The sequence below is a fragment of the Caretta caretta genome, chromosome 9, assembly GCF_965140235.1.
Source record: "Caretta caretta isolate rCarCar2 chromosome 9, rCarCar1.hap1, whole genome shotgun sequence".
Classification (NCBI taxonomy): Eukaryota; Metazoa; Chordata; order Testudines; family Cheloniidae; genus Caretta; species Caretta caretta.
Genome location: NC_134214.1, coordinates 1,553,524 through 1,571,013, shown reverse-complemented (window position 1 = coordinate 1,571,013; position 17,490 = coordinate 1,553,524). Strand labels below are relative to the sequence as shown.

Here is a 17,490-nt window from a genome sequence, read left to right as displayed (position 1 = left end):
TATATGGCTCTGGAACCTTTTACTATTGCTTTTAATTTCCTTTGCAAGGTCCAACTCTACATGGCTTTTGGCCTTTCTCACTTTATCCCTACATGTTCTGACCTCAGTATGGTAGCTTTCCTTGCTAATCCCTCCCATCTTCCACTCCTTGTAGGCTTTCTGCTTTTTCTTAATCACCTCTCTAAGATGCTTCCTCATCCAGCTGGGTCTACAACTCCTGCCTATGAATTTTTTCCCCTTTCTTGGGATGCAGGCTTCTGATAGTTTCTGCAACTTTGACTTGAAGTAATTTCAGGCCGCCTCCACCTTTAGAGCCACAAGTTTTTCAGTCCAATCTACTTCCCTAACTAATTTCCTTAATTTTTTAAAGTTAGCCTTTTTGAAATCAAAAACCCAAGTCACAGATCTATTTTTGTTTATCCTTCCATTTAGTTTGAACTGAATTAGCTCATGATCGCTCGAACCAAGGTAGTCCCCTACAACCATTTATTCTATGAGGTCCTCACTGCTCACCACAACCAAATCTAAAATTGCATCCCCTCTTGTCGGTTAAGCAACTACTTGGTGAAGGAATCCATCAGCCATCTTATCCAGGAAAATCTGAACCCAATTATTATTACTAGCACTTGTCCACCAGTCTATATCTGGGAAGTTAAAGTCTCCCATGATCACACAATTCCCATAAGTAAAACATTAAAGAGGTCTCTACCCATATCCAGATCGGATCCCAGCCGTCTATAGCACACCCCAAGCACTATCAAAGGGGAGGCTCTAGTAGTTTTCTTCCCCAATGTGATTTTTGCCAAGACAGACTCTGTCTTATCCATTCCATCGCTTCTTATTTCTTTAGTCTACCTCATCATTGATATACAGTGCTACTCCACCACCTTTGCCTTTATTTCTATCTTTCCTAAACAGCACATACCCTTCAATACCTGTACTCCAGTCGTAACGACTATTCCACCCTGCTTCTGTTGTCCCTAGAATATCTGGTTTCACTTCCTGCACCAGTAGCTCTAGTTCCTCTATTTTGTTACCTAGGTTCCTCGCATTAGTGTACAAACATCTTAATTTTTGCTGTTTGGCCTCGCTCACATTCTTTACCCGATTAGGCACGGTCATTCTATATCCAATATTACCTATTAGACTGGTATGTACACTGCCCTTCCACCTTATGTCCATTCTCCTACCCATGGCTGTATCCTTTCTTACTTCGTTTTCTTCCCTCTCAAAGAGAAAATCTGGTGTGGAGATTACCTGGACATCTCCCAACCATCTCCATCGAATTCCTAGTTTAAAGCTCTCTTGATCAGTTGTGCCATCCTCCATCCTAGAAGTCTATTTCCCTCCTTACTCAAGTGAAGTCCATCCCGAAAGAACAGTCCTCTGTCCATGAATGCTTCCCAGTGGCCATACATCCCAAAGCCCTCCTTATAGCACCACTGCCTGAGCCATCTGTTGAGCATCATAATCTTGTCACACCTTTGTTGCCCTTCTCTAGGAACAGGCAGAATCCCACTGAAGATCACCTGAGCCTCGATTTCCGTAAGCGTCTTCCCCAGCCTGGCATAGTCTCCCTTGATACGTTCCAGCGAGAATCTAGCTGAATCATTTGTTCCCACATGAAGGATAATCAATGGATTCTTTCCCGCTCCCGTTAGGATCCTCTTCAGCCTCAGGTCCTCATCCCGTATCTTAGCACCTGGCAGACAGCACACCCTCCTGTTCTCTGGATCAGCTCTTGTTACAGGCTTGTCTATTCTTCGCAGTAATGAGTCCCCGACTACATAGACCTGCCTTTTCCTGGCAATGGTGCGATTCTCCAGTCTATCCCCTGTTCCATCTGGCCGCAAGTCCTCTTGATTCCTATTGTCCATTGCAATCCTCTGCAACCCATCCCCTATCCTCCTGGGGCTCATATTTGGTGTTATCATCTCCATTGACTATTGACCAAGAGAAGCATAAATTTAGATCCTAACCAAAGGAAAATAGGAATGGACAGTGCTAAAACAACGAACTAGTTTCTGTGGCTTGCAAACTTGCACATGGCATCTGGAATAAATATGTATCAGTTACTTCCTGACCATTTCATTTTGCACAAGGCCAGCGGATCAAATATTTAGCTGGTACCAGCCTCAGCCAGAACAAGGCCTTTGTCATCATCCAATCAGGTCTCAGTAATATTGCCAGATCTGTGAGAGATTCCAAGATAGAAAAGTTAGCGTGTCACCCTTATTTACAACAGGACCGACAAAAACCAAACACAGGCACGAAGAGTATGAAGACCTCTTTCCACCCTGGCTACCGGAGTACTTCTCCACAGTAACAAGAGGGTCTGCACTGCACCTCTGACTTCCTTCACTACCAAACAAGATACACTCACTATGCATGCATGTCTCATGTGGCCAAGCGTCCCAGATAGCACACAACACAGCTTTATTTAATGTATTTGATAAAGGCATTTCACTTAAGGACATTGTCATCGCACATGCAGTTTCTAGCAGCAGCAAAAACATCATCCATTTAGGTATAGTGAAATGTTTAATACAATGCCACAGTCTTTAGAAAAGTCTATTTATAAGAACGTAAGAATGGCCATACTGGGTCAGATCAATGATCCATCTTGCCCAGTATCCTGTCTTCCAACAGCAGCTGGTGCAGATGCTTCAGAGGAAATGAACAAAACAGGGCCAATTACTGAGTGATCCATCCCCTGTTGTCCAGTCCCAGCTTCTTGCAGTCAAAGGTTTAGGGACGCCCAGAGCATGGGGTTGCATCCCTGTCCATCTTGGCTAACAGCCATTGATGGACCTATCCTCCATGAACTTTCCTAATTCTTTTTTTAACCCACTTATACCTTTGGCCTTGCAGCCCATAGAGCTAACTTAGTATTTTATTTAACAGTAATGCAAGATATCTACAGGCCTATATCCTGTAACACATTAACTTAAGCAGTTAGTAAAAGGCTTTGAGGCCGATGAACTTTAGCATAAATACCTGGCCCAAGAGTCACTCTGAGTTTTGGGGAACTGGGAACATTGTGCTTTGGGGGGCTCGAGGCAGCAGTCTGTACAAAATGATATCAGGTAACTGCAGAAACACTGAACGGATACAAGGCCTGGATATTTTAGGACAGAAAGGTTGACAGATGCTTAACCACGAACTTGCCTTAGGAATGATTTGATTTATACAATAATAGGTTAAGATCATTAATATACTAACCAATAGGATAAGGACACCCCAACATTATTAGGATGAGGAAGTTAGATATGGACAAAGGAGGCTGGGCATTTCTATGAATATTCATAACAACCCCTAGTCCCGGTAATAGGTCAGACCACCATTAAATGGGAGATTTGGACCATAAGATTCATTTGGCATGCCAGGGACATAGCAGGACCTTCGTCTCTTACCACCAAATCCCCAAGAAAGGGTGTGAACATATGTAAGTAATTATAACAAGATACTACCTTAACTCTACACTACTGCTATCTTTTTATGTGGTTTGGATGGAACATTTGAGTCTTTACTAATTGTACTAATAAAATTGCAAAGTTTTGCTTTGTCCTCAGTGTGAGTGTCTCCATTGTGCACATGAGGGTTCCCAACCAGACACTGAACCTGATAACCTTGATTCTGGGCCTAGAACCCTACAGTCCCCAGCTCTTTAATGAGTAATTAACTGGAAATCAATAATAATCAATAACCACTACAGAATCAGGCAACAGCCTTCACAACATCCCCTGGCAAAAAGTTCCATGCTCTGACTGTGCAGTGTGTGAAATAGCACTTCTTTAAGTTTGTTTTAAAGTTGCTGCCTATTAATTTCATCAGGTGACCCCTAGTTCTTATGTTATGTGGAATAAATAACACTTCCTTATTCACTTTCTCTACATTATTCACGATTTTTTTAGACCTCTATCATATCCCCCCGCCCGAGTCATCTCTTTTCTAAGCTGAATAGTCCCAGTCCTTTTAAGTTCTCCTCCACTGGAAGCTGTTCCATACCCATCATCATTTTTGTTGCTCTTCTCTGTACTTTTTCCAATTCTAATATGTCTTTTTGGCAACGGGGTGACCAAAACTGCACACAGTATTCCAGGTGTGGGTGTACCATAGGTTTATATAGTGGCATTATGGTATTTTCTATCTTATCATCTATCCCTTTCCTAATGGTTCCTAACATTCTGTTCGCTATTTTGACTTCTGAGGCACATTGAGCAGACATTTCAGAGAACTATCCATGACGACTCCAAGATCTCCTTCTTGAGTGGTAACAGCTAAATTAGACCTCATCATTTTGGAAAACATAATCCCAACTATACATACAATGTGCAATACTTTGCATTTATCAACATTGCATTTCATCTGCCATTTTGTTGCCCACTCACCATTTTGAGAGAGCCCTTTCCAATTCTTTGCAGTCAGCTTTGGACTTATCTATCTTGAGTAATGTCGTATTGTCTGCAAACTTTGCCACCTCACTGTTTACCCCTTTTCCAGATCACTTATGAATATATTGAACAGCACTGGTCTCAGTACAGACCCATGGGCGACACCACTATTTACCTCTCTCCACTCTGAAAACTGACCATTTCTTTCTACCCTTTGTTTCCTATCTTTTAGCCAGTTACTGATCCACAAGAGGACCTTCCCTCTTATCCCATGACTGCTTAGTTTGCTTACGAGTATTCAGTGAAGGACCTTGTCAAAGGCTTTCTGAAAGCCCAAGTACATTATATCCACTGGATCACCCTTGTTGACATCCTCAAAGAATTCTAATAGATTGGTGACAAAAGCCATGTTGACTCTTCCCCAACATATCATGTTCATCTAGGGTCTGATAATTCTGTTCTTTACTATAGTTTCAACCAATTTGCCTGGTACTGGAGTTAGGTTTATCAGCCAGTTATTGCCAGGTTCAACTCTGGAGCCCTTTTTAAAAATCGGCATTACATTAGCTACCCTCTAGGCATACGGTACAGAGGATGATTTAAGTGATAGCTAACATACCACAATTAGTAGTTCTGCAATTTCATATTTGAGTTCCCTCAGAACTTTTGGGTGAATACCATCTGGTCCTGGTAACTAACTACTGTTTAGTTTATCAACTGGTTCCCAAACCTCCTCTATTTACACCTCAATCCAGGACAGTTCCTCAGATTTGTCAATTAAAAAGAATGGTTCAGGTATGGGAATGTCCCTCAGAACCTCTGCAATGAAAACCCATGCAATGAATTCATTCAGTGTCTCCACAATGGCCTTGTCTTTTTTGAGTGGTCCTTTACCACGTTGGTCATCCAGTGGCCCCACTGATTGTTTGATGGGCTTCCTACTTCTGATGTACTTTAAAAAAAAAAATTCCTGATTAGTAAAACACACAAATTGTTGCTCTTCACATTCTTTTTTGGCCTGCCTACTTATATTTGACTTGCTATTTTCCTCAGTAGGATCTGACTTCCAATTTTTAAAGGATGTCTTTTTGCCTCTAACTTCCTCCTTTATTCTGTTGTTTAGCCATGGTGGCATTTTTTTGGTCCTCTTACTGTTTTGTTTTGTATTTGGGGTATACATTTAGTTTGTCTCTCTATTATGGTATTTTTAAAATAATTTCCATGCAGCTTGTAGGCATTTCACTCTTGTGACTATTCTTTTTAATTTCTGTTTAAAAGAAAAGAAAAGAAAAAGAAAAGAAAAGAAAACTTATCAGCAATTACTGCCTGATCCTGCAGACACAGAATTCCAGTGGGCCTTCTACATACAGGACAGATGGAGAATTGGGTACATAAAACAAAACCTTTGTCAAGTTTTATTATTAAAAACTGTTGCACAACAGAATCATGGAAGAGGGTGAAAGGAAAAAACATAAGGCCCGAAGACAGACTATGGAAACATTTGCAAACACAATCTTATGAAACTATATTGCAAAAGAACTATACAGCATCTTTTCCAAGTAAAAAGAAGCCTATTTTCCCTATTAACTGACTTTGGAATAGCTGGCAGAGCCTGCAGCTAAATTTAAAATCTTTTTTTTTTCCTTTTAAACTAAGGAGGCTTGATTATATGACAGTTGCACACAAACTCTGAACTGCACGTGGTAGGACTTCAATACCAAAAGATATTTTAAAAAGCGTTCACTGAAACTTGGATTCCACATGCCCCTTCTCTTTGTAGCCACTCTCTTTTATGGGACCTGTCAATTTCCTCAAATCCCTTGCCTATGATGTCCGCAAAGGAAAAGCTGTTTCCAAAACCTCCCTCATGCCTTCTCCAAGCAGCACTCCTTTAGTACAAATGTCTAACCCAGAATTTTTGCTCTGACTTGAAGTAGAGTTGATCACCAATGCTCCAATGCTATTTCCATAGGGTCAGTATCAGTGGATGTCCACTATACTGTATGAGAAAAGTAAGTGTTCCTGGTTGGACGTTCAAGAAACTTCAGATCTAGGACTAGAGGTCATCTTCTCCTCACTTCCATTATATTCCTTATCACAAGAAGCTGAAATTCCTGTGATGTTTCATCTTCAGAAGATGCTCTTCTAGTGCCAAAAGGTGCAATGTCAGTCCAATATACCCTGTTATAAATTTAAATTAAATGCCTTTTTTTTTGTTTACGGTGCATTACAAAAAATGTTGTTTTTAACATCTTGATTTTTGTCTCAAGTTCCAGAGAAAATAATTAAATTAAAATAAAGAGAGCAAATGGGACTCTTACAGAAAGACATTTCTAAACTGAGTAATACATCTTTACAGAAATTTAAGGCCCTGCCATTTATAATTCTGCAACATTTCTTCTGTAGATCATAGAATCATAGAATATAAGGGTTGGAAGGGACCCCAGAAGGTCATCTAGTCCAACCCCCTGCTCAAAGCAGGACCAATTCCCAGTTAAATCATCCCAGCCAGGGCTTTGTCAAGCCTGACCTTAAAAACCTCTAAGGAAGGAGATTTAAGGGAGATAGACACCCTTAAATATCATTCTTTATCTCCATAATGTAGAATAAATATTTGATAATGCATACAATTTGTAAGAACTATTCAAGTTCAGAATCTTCCAACTACATTTTGAAAGGAGTTGGGGTTATAATTTGTCACGGCAAACAAAGCTTAACGCTTTAGTCAACTAACCAACCCCTAACAATAAGAATGACATAAGAATTTAATGAATACATGGAAATTTCACAAGTACACCAGCTAAGTTTTAACAAAGCCCTCTACTCAATACCGATTTTATCACTTCCCATCTTGGGCTTTCTGTTATAATAATGCAGGCTTTTGTTTCTGTGCTTAGGCTTAAGGAAGACCATTGTATCCAACATATACTAAACCAAAACTGTGTTTATATTTGTAAAGTGTATTCTTTGTATAATTATACTTGTCTGTAGGCTGCAATAGAGATTTCAATGTTTATAGTAAAATACATGCCACAGTCAAGATAATTTTATGTCCTATGTTACATTCAAAACCATACACATCATAACTAAACAAAGTTCTATAATTAATGCTGTACTGAAAAACCCATTTCTAGTGTATCTGCCTGCATATCTTCAGTTTCAAAAACTTTTACTGTTAACTATAACCGTACCTAACAACAACTTGCTAACGTTTGTTAGAAAAGTAACTTGGGAAAAACAAAAATAGTATTATCAACTGGGGAAGTATCTAATTATCACCTGCAGTTCTTGAACTCTCATATTTTTACTATTTTAAACTGCAGACAGTCACATATTAATGCAGATCTGTGGTTGAGAAATCCAACACTCAAAGCTAAAAATTCCTAAAGTTAGATTGTTCCCAAATGCTTAGACATATATAGAGATAGTATTTATTACTGAACCAACTTCTGCTTGCCAAAAACTCTCTCTCACCAACTGAAGTTGGTCTGATAAAGATATTACCTCACTCACCTTGTCTCTCTAATATCCTGAGACCGACACAGCATAGACATATGTATTTCTGTTCCTCTCTTCCCTATTAAATGCATTATTCTCCACCATCAGATGTGAAGTGTGGCAGAGTAAATGTCATGGGATCAAACGTTAAGAAATCACATTTAAATTCCAAAGGTTAACTACGTAGAAAAACAACAGTTTTTCCTTAAACGTTCCTGGGGCTGTCTAAAACCAACCACACGTACACACAAGGAAATCCCCCTCCTCCCCATTTTTTTAATCCGTGGAGCCCATGAGCACTGCTTGCTTTGACCCTGGATCTTATGAAAGTTTCTTGAATCATAACTGAACAGTTAAAAATTTTAATGGCTACCTTTGTTAAGTGACTAAATCAGCAGAGGGATGTCGAGTTTTATCCTCTCCTCTCATGCACATGTGAACTTGCCAACTTCATATGTTTATAGCTTTAAAACTACAAAACGTACCAATCTGATTTGTTTTAATGTTATAATTTTTACAAAACAAACCAAGTATTAAATTTTTAGCTTCAGCTTCATGAGTTATCCAACTTCAACATTACTGAAAGGCAATAAGAGACTATATTAAGAAATTGTAGCAATGGTATAGGCCCATTACTAAATGGAGATGGTAAAATTGTTCATAATGCAGAAAAAAGAAAAAAAAGGCAGAAGTGTTCAATAAATATTTGTCCTGTATTTAGAAAGAAGCGGAATGATGATGTATTTTCCAGTCCATTAGTAACGGAGGAAGTTAGACTATATCTACTAGGGATAAAGATTTTTAAATCAGCAGCCCTGGATAACCTGCACCCAGGAATCCTAACAGAACTGGCATAGAACATAAGAATGGCCATACTGGGTCAGACCAAAGGTCCTATCAAGCCCAGCATCCTGTCCTCTGACAGTGGCCAATGGCAGGTGCCCCAAAGGGAATGAACAGACAGGTTATCATCAAGTGATCCATGCTCTGTCACCCAATCCCAGCTTCTGGCAAACAGAGGCTAGGGATATCATTCCTGCCCATCCTGGCTAATAGCCATTGATGGACCTACCTTCCATGAATCTATCCAGCTCCCTTTTGAACCCCGTTATAGTACTGGCCTCACAACACCCTCTGGCAAGGAGTTCCAGAGGTTTACAGTTCATTGCATGAAAAAATACTTTCTTGTGTTTGTTTTAAACGTGCTACCTATTAATTTCATTTGGTGGCTCCTTGTTCTTGTATTATGAGAAGGAGTAAATAACACTTCCTTATTTACTTTCTCTATACCACTCATGATTTTATAGACCTTTATCATATCCCCCCTCAGTTGCCTGGCAGAGGAGATGTCTGTATCACTTATGAATATTTTTAATAAATCTTGGAATATCAGCAAAATTCTAGAAGACTGGAAGGGAGCTAATGTCACAATATTCTAAAAGGGCAAATAGCTTGATATTAAGACAGGGCAAATTATAAAAGATTGTATAGGATTCAATTAATAACAAATGAAAGGATAGGAATATAATTAATGCCAGTCAACATGGTTTTACAGAAAACAGGTCATGTCAAGCCTACCTGAAAAACCTTGAAAGAGGGACCACAGTGAACAAACAGAACCTGAGCTCCCAATACCAGGTGGCAAAAAAGGCTAGTGTGATCGTTGGATGTATAAACAGGGAAGTAGTAAGTAGGAATATGGACAGGATTTTGCCTGTATATGCAGCATTGGTGAGACCGATACTAGAATGTTGGGTACAGTTCTAGTATCCACATTTTAAACAAAGTGTTAAAAAATTAGAGAGGGGGATAAGAAGAGTGACAAAAATGATGCAAGGGCTGGAGAAAATGTCTTACAGTGAGAGACTTAAAGAACTCGATCTGATTAGTTTATCAAAAAGAAGACTAAGAGGTGGCTTGATGACAGTATCTAAGAGCCTTCATGGGGAGAAAATACTAGGTACTGAAGAGTTCTTTAATCTAGCAGAAAAAGGTACAACAAAAAGCAATGGCTGGAAGCTGAAGCCAGACAAATTCAAACCGGAAATAAGCCATAAGAAGTTTTTAACTGCAAGGTTGATTAGCCACTGAGTGGTAGATTCTCCATCTCTGCCTTTCTGGAAGATCTGAATTAGCCAAACAAACACAAGTTACTGGGCTCAATACAGGGGTAACTGGGTGAAATGTAATGGCCTGTGATATACAGGGAGTCCTCGGATTTAGGATGCCCAATTTATGTCAGATGACACGACGCTTTTCAATTGACTGCCCGTTTCGCCCCCACGACGCTTGTTTCGCCCTTACGATGCTTGATTTGCATAAGTTCGCTTGAAATCACCTCCTAGTTGCGTTATACAGACGCTCCCCGGGTTACACAAGACCCAATTTATGCAAATCCGCACTTACGGAAAAAGTTCCGTAAGCTAGAAATAAGAGTTTTTTCGAGGGCGGGGGGGGGGGGGTGGGCGTGGTTGGGTATACTTTTCCAACTTACGCACAATTCGAGTTACGCAAGGCGTTCCAGAACAGAACAACTGTGTAAATCGGGGAGCGTCTGTACTGGGAGGGAGCGGGAAGGGGTCGCTTCTGATTGGCTTTGAGGCAGCAGGGAAGCTTTTTGCCGGGTAGGGTTGCCACTTGTTTTTGACTGGCTAAGCTCGGGGCCGAGAGCCAATCAGAAAGCTTGAACAGTGATTGGCTGAGGCTTTCTCTGGCTTTCTGAGCAGCATATGTGAGTTTATATGTTTATCGGAATGCTGTTTACAAAATACAGTGTACAGTAAATACACTGATTTTGCAACATTAGTCATCTATAATTCATTTAGTTCAAAAATCTGGGTTACTGTGGTGAAAATAGTGTATCAAGCCTTAGTTCAGAAACCAATCCCCCCTTCATACCATTGATTCCTATTGGAAAAGCGGTTTTGACTTACAACGCAATTCTGAGGAACTGATTGTATTGTAAGTCCGAGGACTCCCTGTACAGAATGTCAGACTAAATGATCTTCTGGCCTTAAACGCTATGAATTTTTGAACCTATGAGATACTGAGACATTCTCATGCCCATTCATCTCAGAGTCACCAACATACCATATGTGACAGTGATGCTTTTAGTTTTTGTATAAAATAATCTACTAGGAAATGAATTGCAGATAATGAGTTCATTTCTGCTTGCCACTGACCTAGTCTGGATTTACACCAATGATCTAGTGATGAAAAGTCTCCTTCCTAGATATCAAAACAAGCTCAAAGTACCAGCTGAACATCAGCCTGTGCTTTAATTCCCTATAGCCATACCACCTCATTTGCATGTCAAGCCTGTGGGTGAGACAAGCTTTCAAGCTACACAGAGCTCTTCCTCAGGTCCAGGAAAGGTACAGAGATGTCACAGCTAAATACAAGACGGAACAGACAACTTAGCATAAGTAGTTAACACATATTCTAAGGGACCACTCAAGGTGACAGTATTTTAGCATCTATTTGTATCTACAGGCTTCCATGGGAATGTACACATAAACTCCTGTTAAAAGCTATTTCTCTTATTTAAATATCGGTGCTCTCATGTGCAAGACAGCAATTAGACAAGGTGAGTGAGGCAATATGTTTTATTGAACCAACTTCTGCTGGTGAGAGACAAGCTTTGGAGTTCACACAGTTCTTCAGGCCAGAAGAAGAGCTCTGGGTAAACTCAAAAGCTCGTCTCTCTCACCAACAGAAGTTGGTCCAATAAAAGATATGACCTCACCCACCTTGTCTCTAATATTCTGGGACCAACATGGCTACAACAACACTGCATACAAGAGAGCAACTGTCTTTTTGAAACAAGGCTCCCGAATATTTAGAAAGGCTGTTAATTTTCTAGCTTTAAAATTGTTTAAGTTACCCTACTGTAAAAGGATTTTAAAGAAAACATCACTATATAATATACTAAGTGTTGTACTTCCAAGGGAATGCTTAATTTAAAATTATCTTGATAAAACAAAAATTTTGGACCAACTAGTTGCAGATCAACAAGTGTCACAGCCACAAGAGGCCATTATTAAAAATAATCTAAAAATAACTCCTAGTTTCCAGAGAGAAGGGAATACTAAAAAGTCACACACACATATCCCCTACCCCTATAACTTTCCATAGGCGAGGGCAGGTGACATTTCCAAAGTAAACGCCAAGTATAGAAACACTGTTATATGGTCTATGTCATCAGTATTAAGAATGTGAAGATTTACATCCCTCTTAATATCAACTAGGAGAGTCTTTCCAGAAAAAATGAAAAGTTGGCTGTCCTCACCTCTTTTTCTGAAACAAACACAAATATCTATTTACAAAACACATTCTGAAAATTCCAATAGTTATGCTATGAGACAAGGACCACTTGTAATGAATGTCACCAATTGCCTTGAATAAGTTGTGCTCACAACTGCATCCACTGTTGAGGCAACAAGAAGTTTAAGATGATATCCCTTCAGGGAGATTTGTACCTCTGTATGTACTACTGACTCTCGGTATACTATTATTTGGTAATCTATGCACAGAGTAATCACAAAGTGTGACTCAAGTCTTTATGAGTTAATCTTACAAATCATTTCCAAGAATGTACACTTTTTTTGTTTTGAAGAAGTGAAGAGAAAGAAAGCCATCTGTGCCCTCTAGTGGGCACCCCCACTATACACTGAAAATATCCCAGGCAGCAGCTAGTTACTGTAATATCAAATACTAAGAAAGCAATCACATAAGAACATTGGGTCACTGGCAACAAATCATCAGGATACAAACACCTGCCAGTGATCTCTTAATCTGTACTATGGAAGCAATCTTGTTTGCTGTGATGAGCAGGCAAACAACCTTAGGTTACATTTATACTGGAGTAAAAGACTCGTGGCATGGCCGAGCTGGCCAGGGTCAGCTGACTCAGACTCACAGGGCTCAGGCTCACAGGACTAAAAATTGCTGTGTAGACGTTCGGCTCTGGCTGGAGCCTGAGCTCTGGATCCCGTGAGGGGGAGGGTTTGAGAGCCTGGGCTCCAGCACAAACCCAGATGTCGACACAGCAATTTAACAGTCCCACAGCCGGAGCTGCGCAAGCCAGTCAGCTGACCCAGGGCAGCCATGGGTGTTTAACTGCTGTATAGACATACCCTATAAGGTAAACCAAAGTCACTGCTGAAAACAAAACTGGTTTGTAATTTTCTAAAGGACATTGGCACAGTTTACAAAAATTAATTAGTGTGGTATTCCAATAAGATTTTAGACAAAATTTGCACCTCCATGAGATCTTGAAATATGTGAGCCATAGACATCCTGATTTCTCTGCCAAAGCAAAGAACCATCACAAGTACCAAATGCAATTGTCTGAAAGAACTAGTCGATTGTAACACCTATTTTATAAACTGACATGCATTAACAAATTTATTGTTTGGAATGCAGAGGTTGGGGTTTTGTTATACAAATCCAACTACAATCTAAAACAGTAGTGATGCTAAAATACTACATTTTTAAACCTACTCATCTGATTCCACAAGTGAACAGATAAACTAACAATTGTAATCAGCTGGAACAGTATTGATGAAAATAAATGAACTGACTTGTCACTCTCGGTGTACAAGCTGTCGTTCACAATGTGTCATTTTGAGAACTTTAAATTTTTCATTTGAACTTAAAGAACTTATTGGACAGATCCTGAGCTCAGATACTTTGGTATAAATCTGAAGGAACTCCAGTGAAGTCAATGGATTCACATTAGTTTCAACAAAATAAAATCCAACAGAAGGACTCAAAAATTAAAGAAAAAAGTTAATGGAGAGGGTGCAGCAATCCCAAACCCTCCTTAGCCATCTATAAACTCAAGGCAGGAAAAGATGACCTCTCAAAGGAATATGCACCTGGAAACTGTCAGATGTTTTAAAATACTTCGTATACATTTATGGTACCAGGTGTGATTTTAATCCTCCCTCCCACATTTGCGTTCTCTTTTCTATGGTACGTGTGATGTCACTAACTCTTAGAAACAAAGATATCCACAGCTCAGACTTCTTAGGGAGGCGCAATAGTTTTGTTAAAATACCGTAAAGCCTCACTAATTTGCACCAATCAGAAGATCCATCATGAATCACAAAGAGTACAAGATAAACAACCAGGGACAATAACTGATAACTGTAGTTTTGCTGTTGACATTTAGATCATAAACTCCAAGGGGAAGAAAGAACATGGCTTCCTATATGTTCTATAGAATGTTATTTCAGTACTAGTAAATGTAATGTATATTTTCTAAATGATGACGTCACGGTACTATAATACACACACAGCCACACCACAGCATTCAAATCTGAAAGATGAGTAAAAGACTTTTTTTGCACAGATTACAGTATGTGTAATATGTTTTACTATATGGTGTGTTAGTTGATTTTAAACATGCCCTATTTTTCTGTTCTAGAATCCTGAAAACAAGTTTTTAACTTTAGTAAAACCTCTTACATTTACCATTAAGAGAATGCTTTACCCACTCAAACCAAGGTAATCTAAATTTAAGTGTTGGGGACACTGGGCATGACCACTAGGTAACTTGAGGGGATGGAAGACCACAAGTGTCGATGAAGCCCCCTCACACTAGGCCCAAGTGTCCTTGCGCGCCCCCCCCCCGCAAGGCCAAACAGGGCAGATATGGAAGAACAATGCTGAATAAAGCAGCTTTATGTATGGTTTAACAGATGGTACAGAGAACAAGGGAACTAGCTGGTAACTGGATTGGCTGGCTATATGGATACTTAGGGCAGCTTGCTATTGGATAAGTATGCTGAAGAAAGGATGTATAAAAGCCTGTGTAACTTCCTGCTCTGTGTGCAGGATTTGAGATTCTATTCTCCCTGTACCTTGTTTGCAGCTACAAATAAACTTTTCTGCTTCTCCACCCCGTTGTGATTATTGGGTGACGCACACCGGGCAACGAACCCCTGCTGTTGTTCGCCTCTGGCACTGGGTGCCGGCAACATAAGTATATGAAAGATATCTCAATACCCTGAAGTGTGGGTCATGTTCACCTTAATTAGACTGCAAACTCTTTGGGGTAGGGGCTGTCTTTTCAATATACGCCTAGCACACTGAGCCCTCAAATAACATGTTAAGGGAATTAGTGATGATAGCTCATTTTTAACATCAGTAAACAGTCATTTTATTGAATGTTATACATTTTAAAACTAGTAGGCTTATATAGTTTAAGTTACACACAGTTTATGTGCTTGTTAGCTGAAGCTACCCCCTTTGTCTTTCACCACCACCACATTAGACTTTAAATGTAAGCAAACAAACTACAGTAGAACCTCAGAGTTACGAACACCAGAGTTATGAACTGACCAGTCAACCACACCCCTCATTTGGAACTGGAAGCATGCAATCAGGCAGCAGCAGAGACAACCCAGCCACCCGCCCAAAAAAGAAAGAAAATACAGTATTATGTTAAAGGTAAACTACTAAAAAATAAAGGGAAAGTTTTTTTAAAAATGACACGGTAAGGAAATTGTTTCTGTGCTTGTTTAATTTAAATTAAGATGGTTAAAAGCAGCATTTTTTCTGCATAGTAAAGTTTCAAAGCTGTATTCAGCTAATGTTCATAACGTTTTGTTCAGCGTTACAAACATTTCAGAGTCATGAACAACCTCCATTCCCGAGGTTCTACTGTATGTAAAAAGCCACTGAAATACCAGTCCATAAATCAGTTGAGAGATTGCTGCTGATGACAATTTACTTATTTACAGGAATGTATATGGCTATGACTATATAATTTAGCCTCACAACAGCCCCATGAAGTGGGAAAATAGCCTCATTTTGCAGATGGGGAAACTGAGGAAAAGGTCACTTGTACATGTCCAGAGTGCAAGTTTCTGACAGACAGGAAGAGAACACAGATCTGACTCATCATCCTGAAATTTACCCTCAGTGCCATCACATTGCTGCCAAGGTTCAAGCCATGGTCAATCTAGCTGCTTCTGAGTTATTCAGAGTAGTCATACAAATCTGGATTTGCTTCATAAGTTAAGTAACATTACCCCTTTTTCACCCAACCAGCTAGTCAAAGTCCAAGGCCCTGGGATGTTGCAGCTGGCAGTAGAAATTGACGGAATCTGATATTTTCTTTTATGCAATCTTCTTTATTTGCAAGGAATGTACAGAGCACTGCTTCTCCAAACAGAGGAGGAAACAAGAACCAATGGAGCAGTTTCTTAGCTTACAGCCCCAAGGTTTACACACTCACACACACACAGAGTCCAAAAGCTTTGTCCTAGGAGGGGGCTGTGATTAATCTATCCTAATAGGTATGTTAACTGAAAGGGGCATTCACGCCCAATCGCAATGTGATTTTAACTCAACCCATAACAGGGTTTCACCCAGCTCATAACAGTAACTTATCCTTCATCTTAAACAATTAGGGCTTGCCTACAGTTAAAACACTACAGCAGCACAGCTCTGCCACTCTAGAACTTCAGTGTAGACACTACTGATGCAGACAGGAGGGATTCTCCCATCGGCATAAGTAATCCACCTCCTCGAGGGGCAGTAGCTAGGTCAACAGAAGAATTCTTCCATTGACCTAGCACTGTCTAGGTAGGTTTCAGAGTAACAGCCGTGTTAGTCTGTATTCGCAAAAAGAAAAGGAGTACTTGTGGCACCTTAGAGACTAACCAATTTATTTGAGCATAAGCTTTCGTGAGCTACAGCTCACTTCATCGGATGCATACTGTCTAGGTAGGGATTTATGTCGGCTTACCTACACTGCTCAGGGGTGTGGATTTTTCACATCCCTCACCAACGTAGTTAAACCGACCTAATTTTCTCATGCAGACCAAGCCTTAGATTTTACAGCCAGCTGGAATTAAATCCTAACAGAAACCTGCTGGAATACTCACATTTCATCCCCACCTTTAAACGGTTATTTCTAAATCTGACTTCTGTCATTGTTTATTTATGTAAGTGGATACATCTGTGGAGTACCTCATGCTGTTGATGCTATGCAAATAATCATCTTTTGTAAAACTGAAATATTAAAACTTCAGAACTTGAATTATTAACAGTCTGAGTTTGATGCAGTTTCTATCACCAAACTAGTGAATCCTTACAGTTGGTAAGGGGCCCTTCAGTTTCAGCTCTGGAATAGTTATTTCTTTCAGAACGAGAGCTATTAATCACAACTCCACTTCTTTTAAATTCTTCCTCATACTCAAATGTGTACGTAGTGAAACTGTCCTTACAAATATTAACTGCTCTAATATAAGGATTTTGTAGTTCTAAGGCTAACTAACTTTAGAAAACTTGTGTGCAGGAGGAAAGAAATTCCTCTTCACATGGGCTCTGTTAAAGATGGAATTTTATTCCTTTGCTGCTGCTAGAACAAAAAATTTTCTTCTTGAAAACAGTCTGAAGCGCAGAGGACAGTAAGGTTCTTTCTCTGCTGTCCACATTAATAACTTATTCACCCAGGGATACCAATCCATAGTTAAATTTTCAAAAGCAACCTCTATATTTGGACACCTCTATTTGTTATTCTCAACTTGAGTTATCTGGGGTCTGATTTTCAGAGGTGCTGAGCACTTGAAATCCTGAGCAAAGT

The 17,490-nt window shown here is 39.7% G+C and overlaps 1 protein-coding gene across 9 annotated transcripts in view; it reads right to left on the bottom strand.

Annotated features, from left to right (window-relative positions):
* ATP13A3 (ATPase 13A3) overlaps nucleotides 1-17,490 on the bottom strand; it is a 132,281-nt gene that overhangs the window by 93,374 nt on the left and 21,417 nt on the right. For 3 of the 9 annotated variants that reach the window (XM_048864476.2, XM_048864479.2, XM_048864477.2), the window contains exon 1: nucleotides 7,908-8,009. The exons of 5 other annotated variants lie outside the window; for them this stretch is intronic. In XM_048864476.2, the coding sequence (XP_048720433.1) occupies nucleotides 7,908-7,984 (77 nt within the window). In that variant the 5' untranslated portion in view covers nucleotides 7,985-8,009. Of the gene's footprint in view, nucleotides 1-7,907; nucleotides 8,010-17,490 lie in introns of those variants that run through there. One more of the 9 variants, XM_075132022.1, reaches the window with a different exon arrangement.